The sequence below is a fragment of the Chaetodon auriga genome, chromosome 15 (genome assembly GCF_051107435.1).
Source record: "Chaetodon auriga isolate fChaAug3 chromosome 15, fChaAug3.hap1, whole genome shotgun sequence".
NCBI lineage: Eukaryota > Metazoa > Chordata > Actinopteri > Chaetodontiformes > Chaetodontidae > Chaetodon > Chaetodon auriga.
In genome coordinates this window covers 3,417,361-3,440,994 of record NC_135088.1, presented here as the reverse complement: position 1 = coordinate 3,440,994, position 23,634 = coordinate 3,417,361, and the positions used below count along the sequence as shown (strand labels likewise).

Below are 23,634 nucleotides of genomic sequence, written 5' to 3'. Positions count from 1 at the left end.
GTGTGTGTGTGTGTGGGATAGTCAAACATACATGCATATGAAATGTGTATATATAAGTGTGCTCTGAGGGAATGATGGGCCTCACTCATTCTCTGTGATGTTAAAGATATCAAAGCCAATATTTTTTTCACTGATGTCAATGTGGTGTGACACTTAATGTCAAAGCCGGAACAGAACATTACATTCATTTCAGTCTCTTTATATTTTCAGTTCCTCTTAAATTAGCATAATGTTGCGTTGGTTTTCATCACTGTGCAGTCGTTGGGGATCAGATAAAAATGTGTTTTTTGTTTTCTTTTCTGATTAGTTTGATAAACTGTTTCTGTGTCAAAGAGAAATAACTTAAATTTGATTGTGAAAGCTGATACTTACTAATTCTCTAGAAAATAATTCAGCGTACATTACATTTATTTTGAAAGGCGCCACCGGAATCATCCAAGTTAGCCATATTTAGTAGATGTGCTACAGGAAACAGGCAGTCTGCCCGTTGAACGTTCTCTCAAAATGGTAAATTATGAAAAATTAGTAGGACTTGTACATGAAATATTAGCACTAACTTAGTTTCCTTTTCTGTCATGCTGTTTGTTTTTATATCCGCACGTTATGGCTAAAAGCAGGCGTCATCGAGCAGCCTCTTATATTTTATTTTGAAGGTTTAAGCGGAAACCGTGCTCTCTCCCCTCGCTATCTTAACACTGGTTGTGATGTTAGCCTGTTTTCTTGGACGCTCCTAGCGCTTATCCCACTTCCCTGGTAATTGCCTCAAGTCCCCCTCAGGAAACCATGGCCGAGCAGGCCTCGGGACCTCCTCTGTCGTCCCAACATGACGGTAAATTTGTTGTGTTCGTGGTGTTTTGTGGTGGGAGTATTGAGGGCTGGGAGCACCGAAGCCAGCGGCCTCTGCATCCTTGACAACATTAGCAAGTTAGCATCATCAGGGCGACGTGTCACTGGCTGTCACTGGCTTATATTGAACAGTTAACACTACGCAGTTGGTGCATTTACGAACGTCGACTTTAGCTAATTTGCGGGAAGTTACTAAAGCTTCATATTGCTGAATAACAGCTGTGTGCTAGTGCATCCTAATATAACCAAGCTAACGTTGTTTTCTCTTTAGCTTCTGCAGCCTAGCCGGTTAGCTAGCTTGAGCTCGTCTGACTGATTTGATCTAAAGGTCGGCACTGGCCTCTGCTAGCCCGGCCCAGCCTTGCCAGCCTTTATAACATGGATCATATGGATCTTATCAGTCCATTACAATGTGCTGTGTATGGCCCGCACACTCGGGGGGTTGGACCATAATACAGGAGGCTGATCCTGCAGGAGGTTTCTCCCTCTGGTTCCCAAGCAGTGGTCCGAGGGCCATCCTGGGGTCCTGCAGGGAGTGTGTGCTGTAGCTTTAAGTGAGAGCAAATTTAATCCTGCACTCGGATTTTATTTTGCACAGCAGTCACACCTGTCAGATGACAATTTATGGTCAGTCACTGCTAAGAATTGTACCCATAAATATAGTTGATATAAGCAGCCTTTGATGTTCTGCTGGCTGAGAGTGTAGTTGGAGGTTATTATAAATATCTAAGAATTATTGTTTTGTTCATAGGTTTCATTTAGCAGACTAATTACATTGCATTCTGTGCTCCAGCAGCAAAAATGTCTCCATACGCATCATTGGGGCTAAAGTAAGATCCCGTTTCCATCCTGCAGTTTCGCTGCTGTGGAAACATCAGAGAACCACAAAATAATGTGATTTAGTGGTGGTTTCTTCAGGACTTCGACCAGCATCATGGAGCGGCCTCTGGCACTCACTCTTTCTTTGTTTCAGAGGTTGCACAACATTTTCATGCCATGTACGATTCCTCCATTTGATCATTGGATTGATCCCTATCCAACAGAGTCAATGTGAAGTTTGATTTGTGGTACAGAGAGTACAATCAGAGTATAATGACGTAAACTTTGACAAAGCGAAGGTGCCTGACCTCCAGCATGTCCTGTAAGACCTTATATTGACACCTCTCACTTGAATATAGAAAGACATTGCAAATGGAAATGGATTTTTGGCCTTTTTAATCAATATTTGGAAAGTGTGCTGTAAAGGGTTTAGTGTAACGTAATAAAGGTTATTATCAGGATACTTTTGATTATTCAGCTGTTAAGATTGATTTTTTCTTTGTTTTTAGAAGCGTTTATTGCATCTGGAAACGCTCTATAGGATGAGGCAGGAGCCGCTTTTAGGACAGCAGCTGATTTGATTAAATGTCACATCTAAGTCCATTCAGTTAAACCCTGTACGTGAAGGTATCTGATGTAAAGATGACCACAGGGTTTCTGTGTGGATGGTTTGAGACTCTTCTATGTTTGTTTGTTTCTTTTTATCTTTCATTTCATTAGTTTTCCTGTTTATTGTATTAATATATGCCTGTGTACTAACCTTAAAATAGGAAAACATTTGGCTTTTTGTGAGGTGATAATGCAGCGAGTGTCAGGCTTTGCATAGTTTACTGTGCACACCTTTAGTACTACACACGCTCAGAGGCAAACAGTGTTTCCACTACAGTGTCTACATGTGTAACGTACAAGCCTCGTATACTTTTATGTCCCCAGGCGACTTTTATTTGGTATTTTCATCGCTGATTCTAGATGTTGCCGCATTGGTGTGACTGCTGGACGGTGCAGTGACACTGAGCTTCATCCATATTTGCAGCTTGAGTGAACTGCTGTCGTCTCTCGGTTAATTACTGGCTTTGTTTAAATAGAGATTCATGTGATCTTTGTGCATTCCTGAGCTGAATGACTAAGTTATTCACGGCGTCGCAGACGGGATGACAAGTCCACAAACGTTTGTTTGGTTAGCCATTATATTAAAACCAAGGCGGCGAAGCGCCCTCTGCTTTGAGTTAAAGTTGCGACAGTACAGAAGGGCTTAACGTCCTGTAAGCTAAATCCACCAAGAACCCATATGAATACATGTGGAGCTCGTGTCCTGATGGAATTTCTGCCGTGGAGTTTGTTCAGCCGTCACATGATCGCGGTGGAGCTGAGCCGCCCTGCTGCTCGTCCTGGTCAATGTTTCCATTTGTCTGTCTGTGATGGAGGACATCATCGTGTCTCTGCTCGCTCCGCTGGTTATGAATAAGAAAGGAAATAAATAAGCTGGAAGCAACAGGAAAACACTGTGACTTCAGTTTGGAAGACTTTTGTTCATCAGTTTAGGTTTTGGATTAACGAAAGGAAAACGTGTTTGATGTAGAATAAAAAGTCATGTTTTATGCTGAGTAAGATCTCAATTTGTCTGAAAGGGTTTGTTTGAGAAGACTTAATGAGTCACCTGATGTGCTTTGATAATATCAAAGGATAATGTGTGACTAACTGGTCCCGAAAGTCCCGAAAACTCTGGATTTGCCTGAATGGGAAATCAGAGTACTTCAGGAGAAATCAGTCAAAAATGACTGAACACTGAGTTTGTTAAAATGATAATGGATGACTGCTGAATTATCTGTGCTCGTCTGCTCATTCCTGTATAGTTTTATGTGTTTGTGTAAGATAAGATAAGACTTTATTGATCCCACACTGGGGAAATTGTCATATGTCGTGTTAGTATAATTCATCTGCTTGTTTTCTTTATTGTCTTTGTTACGGGGCATCAATTGTTGCTGTCCACTTACTTTATATCAAGTTCTTCTGTTTCAGCTTCTTAAGACCTCAATTTTACAATACAGCATTATTATTTGAGTGACTTTTGGTGCTTCGGAGGGATGTTTGTGTCCAAGGAAACGTTAAAAGCTATCAGTAATGGTGAATGTGACGCTGTAAAGTGATGTTAGCCTGGCAGGCAGAGGGTTTCACTCTTAATTTAACTTAGTTAGTACAGTTCGATGCTGTGGTTTGAAGCCTGCGGGGGTTCGAGACCCCTCTGAGGTCAACTGATTTAATAAACATGATTTAGTTACTGGTAGAATTAGAGCTGCAAATAACGGTTATTTCCATTACTGATTAATCTAATTATTGTTTTTCTACTTTTGTAATTGGTTGGTCTGTAAAATGTCAATTTCCCAGCATCCAAATTTACATCCTTTGTCCAAAAAGTCACCTAATACTCAAAGATGTTAAGTTTTCTTTCATGGAAGAGAAAGAACAGCAGCGAACGCTCCCGTCAGAGAAGCTGCAGTCTGTGCATGTTGATTATTGTTATTCTGAGTGTTATCGTGAAGGAAAGTTGGATTTTTCTTTTAATTTGAAGCTCTGTTTTTAACCTCAGCTGCTGATTGATTGCAGCCCTGTGTGTTTGTTTTTTTCCCTCCATCATCCAGAGGTGCTCCAGCAGCGAGTGGCGGCTCTGGAGCAGGAGAGGGCCGAGTTTATCAAACTCAAGCAGCAGCTGGAGGCCGAGTTCAACCAGAAACGAGCCAAGTTCAAAGACCTCTACATGACCAAGGAAGGTATGGATCCTATAATCACGCAAGCTCATGAGAAAGGCTCATACTGTAGCTTCCTTTGCTGGATAAATAATTAACAGGAGAGCTCAGATATGTACGGTAATAAGGTTTGGTGAGGAGGGACGTCTCTCATAATGCACTTCTAAACATAAACAATAACACATTCCCTTCTCCTCCTTTCTGCTCTTACACATTTGCCTCCACCTCCATCAATCATGTCATCTTTGCTCCAACTTGTCCCCCTTCAGAGGAGCTGAAGAGGCAGACCGTGGCTCTGGAGGGCGCCCAGGTCGAGCTGAGCTCCATCCAGGACCAGCTGGCTCAGGCCCAGTCTGAGATAGAGACCATCAAAGCCGTGGCCACCGTGTCGGAAAACACCAAGCAGGAAGCCATCGACCAGGTCCGCAGCCAGTGGCAGGAGGAGGTGGCGTCGCTGCAGGCCATCATGAAAGGTAAACTGAGCCGCTCTTACACCAGCAGTGCGGTGAAAACCTCCCGAATCATACGGTAACATTTCACAAAGAACACGTTATTAAGTACGCCACATATCGTAATTGAGCTGTGGAAAATCAAAGTGTTCAAAATGAACGATGAAATCTGCTTCCTGCTGCTGTAAACCATTTCTTTTAGATGTGCCAGTGTTAGCCAGCTGGCTAACTTTGCTTAGATGTTTTGAAACTTCTAAAGGGATAAAATGTCCGGAATCGAGACAACGAGACGCCATAAAGACGACGAAAAACACGAATTCACAAGACACAACACGAGCCACACGAAGCAGCAGCACGCAGCCAATCAGCACTCACCACAAGCCTCTTTTGGTACATGCAGACATGCGGAGCACTCTGATTGGCTCTCAGTGTTGTTGATGAAGCGGCTCAGACAGACAGACAGACAGACAGACAGGCGAGGCTGATGTGATTATCAGTAAAAAGTGTGAAAGAGAACTGACTGTTTCCATCAGCTGCTGGCGAATTTGTTTACTGGTGTGAAATTTGGGCCGTTGTATTTCTCATTCTGACATGTTCGAGTGGACGAAAGGAGCTGGTTTGTGTTTGGGTGAATGAGGAAGGCAGAGGCTGAGAGAGATAGGAGGGAGAGATAACCAAGCGTTTGGTTTGATGTGGCACGAAGAGAGAGGTGAAGTGTCTGAGTGGAGGAAGAAGGCAGTGACGCAGCAGTAAAGTAGTGGAAGAACCACCGATGACACAAGTAGTACATGAAGTATTTTCAGATAGAATCGATGCTCCACCAGATTTCTGAGTTTTATGAGTGACTTGTTATCCTCCCTCTCCTCCCACAGAAACAGTGTGTGAGTATGAGGTCCAGTTCCACCAACGTCTGGAGCAGGAGCGAGCCCAGTGGAACCAGTACAGGGAGGCCATGGAGAGGGAAGTGGGCGAGCTGAGACGCCGCCTCACCGAGGGCCAGGAGGAGGAGAACCTGGAGGACGAAATGAAGAAAGTAGGTTTCATTTCCTGTCTTTACTGCAGGATTTTACAGACGTGCTGCTCACGATGAGTAATGAAAAATGTGTTAATGTTTTACCTTAAAGATTTAAAAATAGAGACACTCAAACTGACACATATCTGACAGAAACAAAGAGATGACTCAGGAGTGGAACCTGGAAATTCTAGTTTTTATTTCACTGGAGTAATTTAACGCCCCTGAAAATCTTGTTTTTGGTGTCCTCCGGTGTTTAACTTCTCACCTTGCAGCAGTGATGTACAGGTGTACTCCAGGACCCTGTGACATCACCGCTGAGGGTGTTTACAGGTGCAGGTGTGAAACAGTGAAACTCTGCTTTTCAGCCTGGTGTGAAGTCACGCTTTTATTTATTTTCCTGTAAAGATGGAATAACACTTCTCCTTAAAGACCGGTATAAACCTCTATAGTGTGAATTTTAAATGGGGGGGTGTAAACCCTGTGCAGGCCCAGGAGGATGCAGAGAAGCTGCGCTCGGTGGTGATGCCGATGGAGCACGAGATCGCAGCCCTGAAGGCCCAGCTGACCACAGCCGAGGACAGGGTGAAGGAGCTGGAGGCCTCAAAGGTCAGTCAGCACTCAGTCAGTGGTCCGGCTTTGAAGATGATGCTAGCTGGACACGATACTAGCCTGCTCTTTCTAATAAACTGAATCTGAAAATGTGTCATTATATTAGAAGTGAAAAGCTTTTATGCTGCTTCAGACATTCACAGAGAGGCACATTTGCTCTGAAGGCAGGATCTCTGAAATCTACTGTTTACTACTGTTTACTACTGTTTACAGCTTGTTCTGCTGCCCCAGAAGTTTCTGAAATGAATTTTAAGTTTGAGAGTTTTGTGTTTTTTCGCAGGTTAAGGAGCTGAATCACGTTCTGGAGGCGGAGAAGTCGTGCCGTACAGACCTGGAGATGTATGTGGCCGTGCTGAACACTCAGAAGTCCGTTCTGCAGGAAGATGCAGAGAAACTGCGGAAAGAGCTGCACGATGGTACTTATTGTTATTCTTTATGTGAAAGTCCTGTGGTGATTAGTAGAAGTTATGGCAGGCTGGATGCAGGCGGAGCTGTCAGAGGGATGACTGGCAGAGTCTTTGTCTTGATGGACGTAACTCCAGACAGAAACACTTTAAACGTAGGCGGCTGTCTACACCCGCTCTGTGCAGACACACACTTATCTCACCTACATCGCTGCTATCTGAAGTGTCAGATAAAAACTGGCAACTCAAGAGATGACCTGGAAAACTCTGCTGTGCGTACAGCCGCACTAGAAACTGCTGCACAGCTTGACGATTCCAGACTGCAGATGTATTTCGATGCGGTGGAGTGAAGCCTTTTCCGTCAGTGGCAGCAGTGTCAATCTCTCCTCTCTTGCTGCTGTTCGTTGTCTCAGTCTGTCACAAGCTGGAGTTGGAGCGGCAGCAGCACAACCAGCTGAAACACACATGGCAGAGGGCCAACGACCAGTTCCTGGAGTCCCAGCGCCTCCTCATGAGGGACATGCAGAGGATAGAGAGCGTGCTGTCGTCGGAGCAGCTCCGTCAGGTGGAGGAGATGAAGAAGAAAGACCAGGTATGCACACGGACGTTAGTGTTACAGCACCTCACTTTACTGTGTTTGAGCTCACCCGGAAGCGAGGTGGCTTCGTTAGTCGTCAGTTGGCTGCGTGGATGTGAGTCTTTGCCTGGAGGTCCATGCGGGGCAGTTTGGGTGGGTGGTGACGTGGACGGATCTTATTCTGTATTAACTTTATTTTGAAATTTTAGATGTGTGTCAGCTGAAACACAAGCTTGTTTTCCCTGCTGCACTGAAAATACACTGAGCCATAACCCTAAAACTGAGTTATACAAAACCACTTTTTTCTACCATTACACCACCGTATAGTACTGTATACGTATTTCCAATTAATGTAGATTAAGTTTTGTTTCCCCCCTGACATGAAGTGGGAGGGGTTTGCCTCCACAGAGTCATGTTAGGTGGTGTAATACAGTCCAGTCCCAACACCACTGCAAACTACAACCTCAATAATGAACATCTAATTCCATTAATTATCTTGTAAAGGTAGAATTTATGGCTGATTTTACATGTGTACCTAATAATGTGGCCACTTTGCGTAAATCTGAGTAAATGTAGGTGGAACAATGAACAAAATTGTGATTTAACCTTTTTTTTTTTCCTCCATCTAAGGAGGAGGACGAGAAAGAGAGGCTGAGCCAAGTGAAGGAGCTGCAGGAGGAGGAGGTGGGAGACAGCACCGAGCCTTTGGAGGATTTATTCCTCGGGCTGAGCGTCGAGGAGGTACGAGCATCATGTAACGAGATACGTCCTCAGAGACTACAGAGCAGGCTATTATCATCTTACGTCATATTGAATTCCCTTTGAGTAACGTGATCTTCAAACAGGCAACACGGCACCTTCACGTCTGTCCTTGGAAAAGTGTTTCCAGCAGCCACAGACCGACGCTGCTCCAAGCTGCTTTCTGCTGTTTGGTCTGTTTAAATTTTACAGCAGCAGGATCTCACAGAGATTTTTTCCTGTTTTTGGATCAGCTGAAGCAGAAAGTCTGAAGTCACTGTGACAAATTATTTGGTGAATATCAAAGTAATGTTTCAGACATCCAAAATTTTAACCTGAAATTAGGTAACGCTGGTTGTAGCAGGATGTCATTTGACCTGCGGTTTGATGCTGCATTAAATGCCTGAATGATCGACAATCTGTCTGTTCCATGATTGGTTTTTTAGCAGGTCCACAGTCCAGTTTCCCTCATGGTTTTGTCCCAGACGTCCATTAAACTGAGCTGGTTTTAGTAGTGTTTTCCATGTCGTGTGTTTAGTCTTGAGTCTAGAAATAAAACCCCTCTGAGGCTTTTTCTCAGGATGCTAATTTGCCCCCTCTCTCTTTCAGCCTCATGCCAACCACAGCGGCCACGGCTCCATGCACTCTTTAGACACTGAGGTGGTGGCCGGGGGCCCCATGGACCCCTACAAGGAGAACCTGCGGCGGGTTCAGTCAACAGACAGCCTCGGCTCCTCGCTGTCCGTCCAGCAGGGACTCGGCGGACACAACCACAAAGCCAAGTCGGCCAGCCACTTGGACGAGTCGGACTTTGGGCCCCTGGTGGGGGCCGACTGCGGGGCGACGGACAGTAGCTTTGGAGAAACTTCGTCCCTCAGCTCCATCAAGCTGACGGCGAGTCATTTCCTGCTGACTAAGGACCAGGAGAAGGCCATCAAGGCCATGACGCCCGAGCAGGAGGAGACGGCGTCGCTGCTGTCCAGCATCTCTCACGCCCCCGACACCGCCTTCCTGCCGCCCGCCGGCTACAGGCTGGTCAGCGACAGCGAGTGGAACCTGCTGCAGCAAGAGGTGCAGCACACAGGCTTTATCAGAGCAGTCTCAGTAGTCTTAGTTCAGCACGCTGGCTCTCTGGAGTCGGCCTTGCTGCTCTGTAGGTCTGATTAAGACACTTGTTGATACACAAACATGCTAAAAATCCTGGGAACATGATGTCATTTTTCCCAAAAATGGGCCCAGATTTTGGAAAGAATTCCTGGCACATACTGGGATGTTGTTCCCCGTGCTCGGTCCTAGAACGAGGGGAAGGAGAACATTACATTCTTTGATAATCTTCGTAGTTAATTGGCAAAATAGCACACTGCAGATTTCAGATTGTTTTCATTTTGAGGTGTCAGAGGAGTGTCGTAAACCCAAATATTCCATTAAATTAGGTGTCAGACGTGACGTTATCAGATAGATATTATTAAGTGTTTGGTGGTTTTCTTGTGGGCCGTCAGGTGAAGAACGCTGGCAGGAAGCTCGGCCGACGCTGTGACATGTGCTCCAACTACGAGAAGCAGCTGCAGGCCATCCAAGGACAAGAGGCCGAGACACGAGATCAGGTTTGTGTCCCCGCCGTCGCTTTATCATCTTTTTACTGCAGGAACATCAAACCACAGAGGTTTTCACTGGAGGGATCCTCCATCACGCTGTCTTCCAGGTGAAGAAACTGCAGGTGATGCTGCGTCAGGCCAACGATCAGCTGGAGAGGACGATGACCGAGAAACAGAGTTTGGAAGATTCAGTCAAAGCTGGCAACGAGGAAACAGCTGCTAAGGTTTGGACGCAGTGAACATATGAATGACTTTAAACAGGGAAAATACATCGTTCTGTTCTGCTCAGATATCTGTAAACATGTTTGTTTCTGCTGAACAGTTGTGCGTTTTAATGTGTGGGTCTATGGGGATTGACTGACTTTTGGAGCCAAGTGGCCATTTGAGGAACTGCAGTTTGTGCAGCTGTTTGCTTTTCACCAGCAAAGACTCACTGAGGTGTCGTTAATGATGCAGCAAATCCTCACATTTGAGAAGCTAAAAGCAGAGAATTTTTGACATTTTTGCCTGAGAAATAACCTTCAAACCATCCGTCAACTATCAAATCTGTTTCGACTGATCGATTAGATGTTTCAGCTCCAAACATGTAGCACTCTCAGCTGATTTCCTCCACTTACAGCCACCTGAAAGCAGCAGGTGTGCGTCCCCTCCGACGTCTCTACTTTCAGTCATTAAATCATGAGCTGCTGCACACAAACTAACTTTGCTGCTGTCGTTCATGTCACACAGTCCACATAGAAAACAACACAAACACACAAAATCAGATCACAATTTAAAGATCTGTCTCCTCTACACGTCCACTCCCATCATCCCTCTCTCCTTACACAACGACAGCAGGTTAACAGCCAAAGCATGACTCATCCTCTCTCCAACAGGTCTGACAAAACTGGTGCCTGAAGCATCCCATATTTTATTCAGCAGACCTGTGGCTGCGACGATGAGCCGAGTCATAAACCGCTCATAAAGCTGTGCTGCTGTGCAGTCCAGAGCTGTCAGATAGCAAAAACCTGTCAGACGTGATTTAAGACCCTGATTCCTAAAAAGCTGGGACGCGGCGTGAAATGTAGATAAAACCAGATTGCTTATAAACGGGAGGCTTAAAGTTATGTGTGATTTGATAATTCTGTGATTCTGTGAGGATCTGTCAGTGCGGCTGAGAGCGCCGTGTTGTTTCTGTGGTGTCACAGGACAAACTACATTTTCCTTTTGCATTCCTTCTCACGGTCCTTAAAGTAAGCGTCAGTTCACACCCTGGAGGGTCATTGCCGACAGAACTGGTACCAGCGCTGTGAAACTGCTGGAAACTGCTGGAAACAGGAAGTCAGCAGTCTGTGCATCTGCCGGTCAGAGTGTTTCCTGAGCTGTACTATCGGCCTTTCGTATCGGGCTGCTCTCATGCACGTGCTCTCAAATTCAGAGTTTTTGCCAGCAGAATGTGATGAGTTGCTTTTTTCAGAGCTCTTCTGGCCTTTAGTGCCTCCTTATTCAAGAATAAACGATGATGCAGCATTTTCAGTGCACCATCTCTGTGGTTTATGGTATAAGATGAGCAGCTTAACAGTGTGTTTGCATAATGTGCATCCAGTGTTTCTGTCTGTGAAGACCTGTGAGGCCTTTCTCTGGTCTGACTGATGTTTTCTGTGTCGTAGGTGTCCGCCCTCTTGCAGAGAGTCCAGGAGTCAGAAACGCTGCTCAGCACACTACAACAGGCCTTCAGTGACGCCAAGAGGAACACCCAGGAGCAGATGGTGAGCAGCGTTTTCTCCCATCAGCCCCGCGCCGCTCGCTCTCACCAGCTGTGTTTGGATCTCCAGTTCCTCCAAATGTCAGAATCTGTTAATGCTGGCAAGACTTTGAGTTTTTTGTTTCGACATCAGGCTCCGGCGTGGTTTTCGAAGTGCCTCCAAACCGGATTGCAGCTCTTGGATACTCCCCGTTTGTGCCTCTGAGGCAATAACGTCACTGTTCCTCCCCGCCACAAACATGTGCTGACACCACCGAGCTCCGGCTGCTTGTAAAAATGACGTTAGACATGATGATTTGCTCGTTGCTCATCCACCACAACAAAAATGACAGATTTGTACATCACCGCAAAACATGCTGTATGCGTTGCTCAGTGAAGTATAACATGTGATTAAGTAAAACAACATGATAGTGCCCATTGATATTTGATATAGTATAAAACACAGAAAATGTCCACATTTTAGTAACAAACCTGTCTCAGACCACTAATCGATCAATGGCCCGAGTGTTTGAGGTCCAGTTTAAACCTAAAAGAACAAAATCCCTGTTTTTTTGGAAGTAAAATGGAGCCATTACATAACATCAGTGTTCCTCCCAGCCACAAATATGTGCTGACTCGTTGGAGCTCTTGGCTGCAGGGTTTTCTACTTGTAAAAAAGAAGTTAAATATGTCCAAACGTTGCTCGTCCAGCAGTGTCCATCGCTGAAAAAAGTCCCGCATGCATTAGCCAGTCGTGTAAGTGCACTCACTCTTTCGAGCGGATCATTTTCCAAATTGTGAGGGAAAAACAGGAAGAAGCGAGCGACACAGAAACATCCTCAGTAATGAATGTGCAGCTGCAAGCTGTGTCATAGCACAAAGTCTGCAAACAGAAGAGTGAGACGCTGCTTTCGCTGCAGGTGGCTTTGATCTAAAGAGACGTGGGTCTTGATACTGTCGTGAATGTAACGTTACACATAGCAGAAGCCGTGGCTCTGCGGGGAGAATCAGATGCAGCGCGGCTCTAAAAGTAGACGCTGGCTGGTGAGTCATTCCTCACCGGGTGCCGAAACAGCGCCGCTTCCACGAGAGACGCGCTGACACACGATGGGATGCAGTGATTTACTGCGTCTGTGTTTGTTGCAGGCGGTGCTGGTGAAGTCGAGGGAGCAGGTGGCAGACGAGCTCAGCCGACTGCAGAGAGACAACGAGAGCCTGCAGGGAAAACATCGGCTGCACGTCGAGCTGCAGCAGCAGGAGGACTTCCAGATGCCCAGTTCTGTGGAAGTACGTGAAGCTCAGGTCACTTCGTTCAGACTCAGACGGCTCGATGTCGAACCTCGAAACCTCCTTTGAACTGAGCAAAGGGTCTCGAGTACAAGAGCTAGCATTGAATGTTTTGTCTTATTCGCTTAATCTTTGATCCAATAACAACAAATTTAGATAAAAAAGTGCAAACTTTCGAGTATTTTATTTCTGTTAAGATCTTTTCAAGATGAATAATGTAGTAAAGAATATTGTTCTTGGTATTAGTTTTGAAACTCAGCCTTTATCATTACGGTGAATTTACATCAGAGCGGATGATTAATTTAGATTTAATTAGAAAAGCAAAGCAGTAAAAACACCGTGAGAAATCGAAGGTTAAGATGAATTTAAAGTTTGATCAAGTCATACAAAACCAAGATTTATTTACTAAGTAACTAAATACAAATCTGATTGTGTGCCATGCCTTCAAATCTGGTACATATTATTATTAATTATTAATTATGAGTGACACATTAATGTGTTAAAATACAGTCTTTGTTCTCTGCAAATGTTAATTATTTAAAGACTTTATTTACTTGTTGGCTTGATCACGTTTTTATAATATGCTGATCTTTGTATGTAAAATCTTAATATTTAAATTAACTACTGACTAAAGCTGTAAAATAGATGTAGCGGAGCACAAAGTGAAATATTTCCCTCTGAAGAGCGAAGCATAAAGTACTGCTTAATGATATTCCAGTAAAATACTCAAGCACAAATACTTCAGAATGACAGGACTTGATGAAACGTACTTTATGATTTTCCACAGCTGGTTCACAAGGCTCGCTCGCTCGCTCGCCTTTTTGTAGTTTTCTACGTCCTCTCCTGGTCTTCTTCAGTGAATGAAGTTCAGGACGCGTCGAAAGCTTTGACTCAGAGGTCAGAAGCAGCATGGAACAGATCCAGGAAAGCCGAGCGGACCTTGAGTTGAGATGGTTTTATCACACGTCCTGATGCCGGCGTCACATTGCGTTAGTCTGGGTTCATGTGAGGAGATGCTTCTGGGTGCGCTCCATTTGTCACTTAACAGCCGCCTGTTTTCCATTTAAAGGCTGTCAGAGCAGAGCGGAGCGGTGCTGCTGCACAGATGTGAGGAATCTGACACCAGATTACAGAAACATAATCCCTGCAGTGTAACCAACAGAAGCTCTCTGCTCCAGCGTAATGTCACTGCACATTTTTACTTTTCTGATTACTATCTGTTTTTTTTTTTCCTCCCCCAAACACACATCTGCTCCCACACTGTTACTCTCGGCCTCTCGCTGAGCTCAGCTCTGGTCGTGTAGAGCTGAAGTGGAGGTGGAGCAGAAGCAATGATCCAGTGACGTTATCAGCTTGTTGGTGGTTAAACAAGCTGCTCACATAACATTTAAATCTCTATTTTCTGTATCGAGATATCAGAAATCGTGCTAATCTGGGGGAGAAGCTTAACCTAATTGGGCTTCACCTGATATTCTTACATCATTCCAACATTTGTGCATGAAATCCTTCCTGATTCTTAGTTGCTATTAGTAAGTTTCAGACGAGGGATTTGCTTTTAAGACGAGAAAACTGGGTCTGGCTGATAAAACGATCTCAATACAAGAGACTTTAGGATGTAATCTGCTGGAGTCAACAATGACAATATTCATTATCTGTAAGTGCAACAAAAGAAAGACGACGTGATCAATTTGTCAAACACCTTCAGCGGTTTGTAAAACTCTGAGACAGCGGATGCCGACATGTTCTACAGTTTAATGTAAATACTTATTTTAGTTAAGGTGTTTTAGATATAGAGGTGTGTGTCATCAGCATACAACATCACATTTTCCAGCTACGTTTGAGGAGGAAAGTCACAGACGATTCCCCGCTTTGACGCCTGTGATGTGGTTTCGTCGTTCCTCAGGAGCTGCACGGCCTGGTGCTGCGTTTGCGTGAGGACCTGGTGGCGTTACGGACGTCCGCCGACCACATGGAGGAGAAGCTGAAGGCCGAGATCCTGTTTCTGAAGGAGCAGATCCAGGCCGAGCAGTGTCTGAAGGAGAACCTGGAGGACACGCTGCAGCTGGAGATCGAGGGCTGTAAGGAGGAGATAGGTGAGGCTCGGCTGATCGGCCGCACGGCGGATAACTAACCGATCATTTGTAGTGAAGCTTTTCAAATCTCTGAGCGTCTGTGGGGATTTTTCCAGCACACATATTTTCATTTTCTGGACTTTTCTTTTTTACAATCTCCTCTGTTTCTGCTTTTGTTTCTTCTCCATTGATCATTCAGACATCTTGGAAGGTATGACGAACACTTTGAAAAGCCACTTACCTGCTTCTACGTGTGTGTGTGCGTGTGTGCGTGCGTGTGTGTGCGTGCGTGTGTGTTGATTAGCCGTAAGACTAATAACCGTAGTGAACCTGCAGCGTCGTGCTTCCCCTCACATCTTTTGAAGTGAAAAGTGCATTAATAGATGATTCACCTGACGCTCATGAGTTAAATCGAGGTGTTTGTTCATCCTGGTGAAGTTTTAACTCTGTTTGGCAGCTCAGTGAGACGTGTGTGTTCACTCACAGCCTTTAAAGTGTGTCGTTGTTTACTGAAAGGACTTCACTCACTCGAGCTTCAGCTGATTGGTCACCTCGCCTGACCGGCGTCCAAATCGTCTCTGTTTCTGGTCAGTGCTTGTGTCTGGTGTGACATTGATATGATGTTCAAATCAGGGCTGCAGCCAACACTTATTGATCATTTAGCTCATGAAATGTCACAAACAATGTTTAAAGAGAGCGACGATCAGCGACATCAGACCTGCAGCGAAGAGAGAAATGAACTGAAATTCATTAACTGTTTTTAATTGGTTAATCCATCTGTCCGTTTTGTGCTACTTATCCAGCTGCAGGTTGCATTGATTTGATATTATCAGGAATTATTGTTGTACAAAGTCAGGAAGTACTGAACAATAAATAAATCCAGGACATATTTCCATCATACTTTCATACTTTAGCTGAATAAAATATAAACACGAACCGTCACACCTGACAGATCCACTGGAAACACAGACGGGACTTTGGTTCCTCTTCCTCTGGACTTTAAAAGTGACCAATTAGCCGAGCTCTCAGAAAACAACGTGGCCTTTGAATGTTTGATTGTTGTTTGTGTTTTATTACAGCACTGATTTGAAAGCTCAGTCGGTCTATTAGCTCTCAGGCTTTGCCACGTAGATCACTTCCTGTCTGTTTCACACCAGCCAAACGCACTTTGCCATCACCTCAGCTTTGTTGTTCCAGCGGCTGCGTAATGATCCCAGAGGGAATATGAGGGCTTTGAGATTCAGGTGAACGCTGAACGGTATCATCCTCTCATGATGTCTCCTTCCCACAGCGTCGTTCTCCAGTCTGAAGACAGAGCTGGAGCGAATAAAAGCAGAGAAGGAAGAGGTACGCACTCTGCTTACTGAACCACAGAATTACACTCGACTTCAGCTTCCTCTGATGCACCTGTCGCTCATTTTGTCCAAGCTTCATGTGGTCAGTGATGCAGGACACCGCTAAACAAAGTTAGCCTTTAGCTTATGAACAAAGTGGAGCATTTAGCAGCTAAAGAGCCAGATGTTTGTCTCAGGAGTCTCAATGCTGCCCTCTCTCATTGCCTTCAGTCATAAACTCTTGGTAAAATGTATTATTTTCAGTACTTGTGCATATTATTGATATATATATTACTTAAACGTGTTGTTCGTGTAGTTGCAGAGCAGCCTGATGGCGAAGACGGAGACACTGGAGAGGGTGGAGGGCCTGAGGATCAGCCTGGAGCAGCAGCTCAAAGAGCTCACCTCTGCAAAGGTCAGACTCAGCTCCCACACCAAACTCCACTCAGAAAACGACTCATTTAGTGTGAATATGAGAGCATAAGAGATCCCGTAAGAGGTTCAGTTTATCATATTTCCTTCTTTAAATCTGCTAAATGAAGCTGAACATGAAGATCTTTGCACGCGACTCGCACAATATGTAAACATTTTACAGCATCTCAGGGAATCTGAAGCCACTTGTGAACTGCTGACGACACTAAACTCCTCGTACATTGTTTTAAATTATTCAGTAAATGTGTTTCAGTGAAATATTAATTTCACTTCATCTGTAATGTTATCGCAGTTTAGTGGCTCCATTTAGCCTTTCTAAGTGAATTCATCTGTGCATGCGTGCGTGCGTGTGTGCGTGTGTGTGTGTGTTCACTGCAGGCTGCATTAGAGAGTCAGGTCTTCGATGAGCGAGATAAAGCCCAGCGGCTGCAGACGGAGCTGGATGTCAGCGAGCAGGTTCAGAAGGACTTTGTCAAACTTTCTCAGACTCTTCAGGTAAGGAGTCGTCGCCAAAGCACCGACAGAATCACGTAGAAGAACTTAAAACGGCAGATTTGTTGACGAAAAACCGACATTAAGTTGATCCCGCTCTCAAGTTTTGTCTGCGTGGCCTCGTGTCGTCGTCCTCTGAGCCGTCCAGCTCCATTGTTGTGTGAAAGCTGCTGAAACACATGAAAGAGCCACACAGCTAAACTCCATGAACACACACTCTGCAGAGTCAGTCACACACACACACACACACACACCGCCCTGCTGCCCCAAATACTCACTGGAGCACCAAATGAGGATTAATCTGCAGCTGAAAATAGGCCCCAATAAAAGCACTATTTCCTCCTGTTTGAGGAGCGTTTTCTGAAGAGCGACAGCGAGCAGCAGTTTCAGGAAACGACCGAACGTTCTGGAAAATCAAACGATGTGTTCATGACCCGCTTTTGAAGATTTCTGAGATCTGTTGACAGCCTCACCTTTAAATGTCCATCAGTAGAAGGTTGTAAGTTTTGTTGGGACAGTCCTGCCGTGCAGCGTTGTAGAAGAATGATCATGTTCATCATTGATTGACTTTGATTAATCCAGACTTCATGAAGATCGTCCAGTCTATAAAACGTCAAAGGTGACGTCCCCAGATGTCTTATTTTGTCTTATGAACTGTTCAAAACTCAAATATATTCAGTTTACGACTAAATAAAACACATCAGCTCTTCAGCTTTGTGTTTTTTTGTAGTTTTAGTTGATTCAAACGTTTTATTCGACCTTTAAAGGTGTGTTTCTTCACATGTGCGAGTGGTTGCAGTGGAACGAGCACCGCTCTGTCTTTGGGTGCAATTTAATGGTTCTGATGCTCTGACAGCTCATTTCCTGGCGGCAGTCAGATGAAAAGTCTGCATCTTGAGCAGCCGGTAGCTTGACGTCCTCGTAGCTGCACCATCCAAAGGTCAAGACGTGCGACTGAACTGGAATAAAAATTAACTTCATGCTCGACGCTGTGAAGGTTTAAAGATGAGCGGAGTTAAAGAAATGAACTCAGAGTTCTGTAGCCGCTGCTCGCGTGACTCACCCGAATCTCTGTGGGGTTGCATTATGGGTAATGTAGTCAAAGAAGAAATTGCGGAATAATGAGGACAAAGTCTCTGCTTCTGCTGCATTGACTGCATGTTCGTTTAGATTTGTATTAATCCAGCAAACAGCACGTTGTTATGAAACTGGTATCAGACTTTCCAAATTAATGGTCGTCTAATAAAAAAAGGAAATGATAAGATGATACGATAAAGCCACATTTTCATTGATGAGTTTTCATTGATTGAGATTTGAGGCTTCCTAACGGATGAATATTATACTTTACTACAAAGAGCTCCTCCTAAAAGGCTCATGTTTTATTGTTGTATCGGCTCTTGTCTCATCAGAGTCGTATTTTCGTGAAGCTGATTCGTTCACGTTGGTCTGCAGGTGCAGCTGGAGCGAATACGACAGGCCGACTCTCTGGACCGGATCAGAGTCATCCTCAATGACACCAACTTGACTGACATCAACCAGCTTCCAGAGACATGATGCCACTGAGCGAAGACTGCCTTCAGTTTCATTCCCCTCGTTCTCTTATCACTGGCCCAATAACATTATTGATCCGACCCTTCCTCCTCCCCATAACCGCAGAGGAAGAGTCAGGAGGGACAAGGACAGACCCGGCATGAGGAGCCTTTTGTGTACATTAAGAGTCTTGGATCATGGATAGAATAATGAAGAAGAACACTAGAAAAAAATGTAAATAAGTAAACGTGTGAGTCTGGACGGAGGGAGAGATAAAGGCTTGTTTCTACTGTAGATACGACTGTCTGTATTAGCTCAACCAAAAAGGTCTGTCGTCTTCTCCAGCACTTTTCATCCGCAGCTTCTCTTTCCAGGTAAATAGAAAACAACTGGATGCATAACTTTCCTCCCTCTGCCCTCACAGCGGTTGATAATCGCTTCCTCGTTCCACTCGCTTGTTCTTTCCCTGTTTTTTTTTTTTTGTTTTTTTTTGTTTCCACCTTTTCTGGCTGTTTTTCCTGTGACATTTTCCACCTCGTTCTGGTCATTTCTACCCTGTGACAAAGACGTGATGAAGGAAATTCATGGAAAATACTTGCACATCGCTTAACTGGGATAAAAAAAAAACAGGAACATGACCCAATTTGAGCAATACCCTCCATGTCCTCAGCTCCTGTGTGTGTTCTGAACGTCTGACAGAAGCCTTCTTCTTTCCTTTAAAGCATTTCCCGTCTTCATGCTTGTCGAGGAAACCATTGAAACACTAGTTGACCCGGTTCGTGTCAGGCTAAAGGAGCGCTCAGGCGAGCAGAAACAACAGATTTTAACGCTTTGCTCCTTTTTGAATTGACCTCGGTTGGACTTTCTTAATGTCGCTCTAAAGCTCTTAAATCACAGTGGGCAGCTTTTAAATAACACACGATGGAAGAGCACACGAACACAAGGCACAAGCAGAGGCAGCAGCCGATTGGGCGACGTTGTATTTAAGGTCACCTCCGGATGGTGGAGGAAAACTAGCCTCGCGCTGACGACCCTCCCTGCTCCTCCTTAAGATCCCTGCAGACCTTTTCCTGCCCGACTGGGAAACTCAGTGTTTAATCTCAGTTTAAGGTCAGCGTCTTATCTGTTGTGTCTCCATCACTACAAGCTCATATGTGAGGCTACTAATGGGTTTAATTTAAGGATGTCATTAGAGGCAAACGGTGAATGAGTGAATTTCTGCGACTTTCCGAATCCCATATTCACACCTGCTTCACGCCGTGGAGGAACCAGGGTTTGAACTTCTTCTTCAACTCTCTTTATTTCATTGAAACACGCCAGAAACTGACTGAAAATGTGCAGCGTGCGCCTGGTTTTTAAGCTTATTTTCAAGTTGTGCATAAAAAACATGAGTGGAAATACTGAAAATGGAAAAGTCCCAAGTTTCGAGGATTGGATGAGGTGGAAAAGCTCTTCTTCTGTTTTATTGACACCTGACTGGAGCATTACCGCCACCTACTGTTTACCTCGATGAACCAACTCCTAATGTTAGCATAACAGCAGTGGACGCACAGACAATTCGCTTTTTTTTTTTTTGCAGAATTTCTGAAATTTCAGCTAAAATTTGTGCTACATTTGGATTCAAACCTGGTTTATGGTGGCGGGACAACAGCAGGTCTTTTGTAGTATCACCTGATCCTTACGTGGATTTAAAGGCCTCAGTATGCTTCATAGGAAACCAGGTCGTACGACGCATCAGCCGCCTGCGTCTGAAGGTGTTTACACCTTTTCTGAAAGGCTGCACTCACAAGAACTCAGTGGGTTTTCAACCTTTTCACGTGGTTCATTGGTGGTGTTTCACTTTGTTTGCGTGAAAAGCGACAGAGAGAAAAGTTCAAACCCTGCCTGCGTTCACACCTCCACACACCTGTCGTTGTCCTATCGTCTGTTTTGGAAAGTTGCAAAAATTGGACGCAGCCTAAAAGATTTAAAGAGGTTTGAGACGATCAGAGAAGCGTTTTATTTGAAGCTCAGAGGCAACAGCACGTTCTTTAAGTGAACAGTTGGGCCGTTTCCTTTTGAATAATCCATATTAAGTTTGATTAAGAGCCGGATTTCAACCTCACCGAGGCCGAACAGGCCGGATCACACAGCTGCTGCTCGATAATCAGCCACACTGCAGCTTTTTTCTTCCTGCTGGAAAAAATAAATGCAAGAATATTTGTAGGAAGTTGTTCACGTTGGCATATTCGACCAATTTAGACGCCCACATTTGAAATGTTCAGGCTGCCACTACGTCTCTGTCAGTATCAGCTTGGAGGAAAATGATTTTAACTATTAATAGAGTCAAAAATGGCAGAAAACAAACAGTCACAATAGGACCGGAGAGATTTCACCAGCCAGTGTGGATCTGTGTGATTCTGACATCCCCAATTATCAGTTTCAGTGTTTCCACAGTTTTAAGGATGTAAGCATTTCCCGGGAGTCGGCCGTCACGATCTCCTCTGATCAAAGATTGCGACTCGCCTCAAACGGTTAAAAAGGCGAAGCTGCAGATGTGCTTTGATGGCAAATCTGAGTGTGAATGGATTTTCTTCGCTCCCTCAGACACAGCACAGAGCGTGTGGACCTGCACACGGCAGCGTCGTGTGATTTAAGGACGTCGATCACTGTGTTTTCTTTTGTTTTTGACTCGCATGTATTACATTTCCTTATGTTGCATATGTCTATACTGTAGATACGTTGAGTTGATATTTATGATGGAGTCACGCGGCGTGTTGTGAGATGATGTGGATGTGTGGGCGAAGCCGCCTGAGTTGCACTGACAGAAAACTGTATGATTGTGGGCTGAGAGCTGAGAAATTTTACAGTGTGAATTCTGGACATTGTTTCCTCTGAAGGCCTTACTGCATTATTGGCTTGGTGTGTTTTAATTTTGTTGTTGATGTTTAGTCTCCCTCTAATTTCATGTCTGTCACAGTAACAAACCGGCCCAGTGGGGCTTTAATATCAGCAGTCGTCTCAGACATCCACTAATTCCTTTTGGTCATGATTTTTATGGAGTAATTTCTGATTTAACACTGCTGGAATGAAAAGAGCGAATCCTGAACTACACATCGATTGGAGTAGACGTCAAAATGAGGCGGACGTTTGCGGTCTGGAAGCTCACACTGTGTACTACCTGCTGCTTAGTTTTTAGCTTAATTAGAGAATCACGACTAATGAAGTGCACTCAAAGCCCAGATTTGTTTGTGCAATCTAAATATTAAGTAACGGTTTGTTTTTCAGGAGTATGACTTGTGGGAAATGTGCTTTTTTTTGTAGTTTTCATAACCTCGTGTATGCTGACAAATGCACCTGTTTCACTGCAGTCGATGTAGTGACTGTTCATGTAAACTGAAATCTCACAGCCTCGTATGTTCAGCTGTAACACCGTCAGCTCTGACATCATAAGCATCGACAGTAAATTACTTCAAAGGCGTCTCGTTTCCAGTAAATCACGATGAATCGTTGAGCTGAGCGCGACGTGGTTCGGCCTTTTTAAGATGTTTGTGCTTTACTCGAGTGCACAGTTTGAGCTTTCAGAGGCACTTTTTATTCTTTTTCACTGATGAATTGACTCATTGTTCATAAGCTCTGTTCTAGGGTTTGACCGATATTCTCATTTTCTGATTGATAGTTTGATAAAGTTTCTACCTTTTTTTTTTAATGAATAATCAATCAGCTGCAGGAGATGCAGTTGTTCCAGTTTCAGCAGAGATTGAAATGCTGTTTCTCAACAAGAATAAAATTATTTTATTTAGAGTTTTGGTGCTTTTAAGCCCTAAAAATGGCCAAACGTTAATGCTGATTATTGGCTGTTAGCGCTCCAGAAAGAAGCCATATCGGTCGAATCCTAGTGTGTGAACCTGCAAATCCACTTGTTGCATTTCTGACTGTCCAAAAAAAAGGTGAAATGTTGACTTGTACATTTACTCGTTAGTTGAAAGAGAGGCATGAGCCGCACGCTGAATGATGAATACGATGAAATCTGACAAATATTTACCATAAACTTCTGCCCACTGAATTTGTGTGCTGAGTTTTAATCTGATTATCTTTTTTCTCCCTTCATGCTAAACATCATCAGAGTGACATACATGTGTGGTAATTCTTCAGCAAACGGCTTCAGGTGCATTGAATCCCCTCCAGACGTTTAACGACAACGATTAAAATGAGTTGTGAATTCAAACACTGGTCACACCTGAAGGTTTGGGCTGAATGTCTGAATGCTAGCTGTTGGAGTCCTGCTCCTGAAAACTGACGTTTCCTGTGAACGTTTGTACGAACACTTTAATATGAGTCTGCAGCTAAGCTAGCTGCTCTGAGGCTAGCATTAAATGCTAACATCAACATGCTAACATGCTCACAATGACAGTGCTAACATACTAATGTTTCATAGATGTAGTGTTTACCATGCTCGCCATCTTATTTTAGCATGTTAGCATGCTAATACTTGCTAATTAACACTGATTGCAGCACAGCTCAGGCAGATATGCTTGTTATTAGTACTGCAGGTGTTTACTCAGAAACCAAAGTACTGCACAGTGAAATTTGGATCTGATGATGGCGCTAGATGAAAAGTTAACAGTATTACCAGGTATAATATAGATAATTAATTGTATTTTTAGCATATTTCTCTATTTTTTCCATTAGAGGGGAGCTGAGCTGATTTTGAAGCAGCCTGATTACTCTTCACACCAACCCTGTCAAAAATGTATTACAGAAGACATATTTACTGACTGTAGTACTGTACTCAGGTACAAGTTTGAGAACCTTTTTCTTTTCCACTTCCACTCTACATTTCAGAGGGAAATATTGCTCTTTTTGCTTCACCACATTTATGTGACAGCTTCAGTTACTGATTACTTTATGACTTTAACATATAAAAAAAAGTGCTTATAAAATGTGATGATTTGTTATGAATTAAACCAGGTAAAGTAAAAATTTTAT

General features: G+C 44.1%; 1 protein-coding gene across 1 annotated transcript; it reads left to right on the top strand.

The window, feature by feature from the left end:
• Positions 1-670: 670 nt before the first annotated feature.
• rabep1 (rabaptin, RAB GTPase binding effector protein 1) lies at positions 671-22,711 on the top strand. Its single transcript, XM_076750339.1, has 18 exons — positions 671-829; positions 4,305-4,433; positions 4,679-4,882; positions 5,731-5,891; positions 6,360-6,479; positions 6,763-6,898; positions 7,300-7,478; positions 8,094-8,204; positions 8,811-9,272; positions 9,701-9,805; positions 9,904-10,020; positions 11,446-11,544; positions 12,666-12,806; positions 14,710-14,899; positions 16,170-16,225; positions 16,529-16,627; positions 17,023-17,139; positions 18,589-22,711. Exons 1-18 carry the CDS (start codon positions 784-786, stop codon positions 18,688-18,690), a joined length of 2,574 nt encoding a protein of 857 aa, XP_076606454.1. The 5' UTR covers positions 671-783; the 3' UTR covers positions 18,691-22,711.
• Positions 22,712-23,634: the final 923 nt, after the last annotated feature.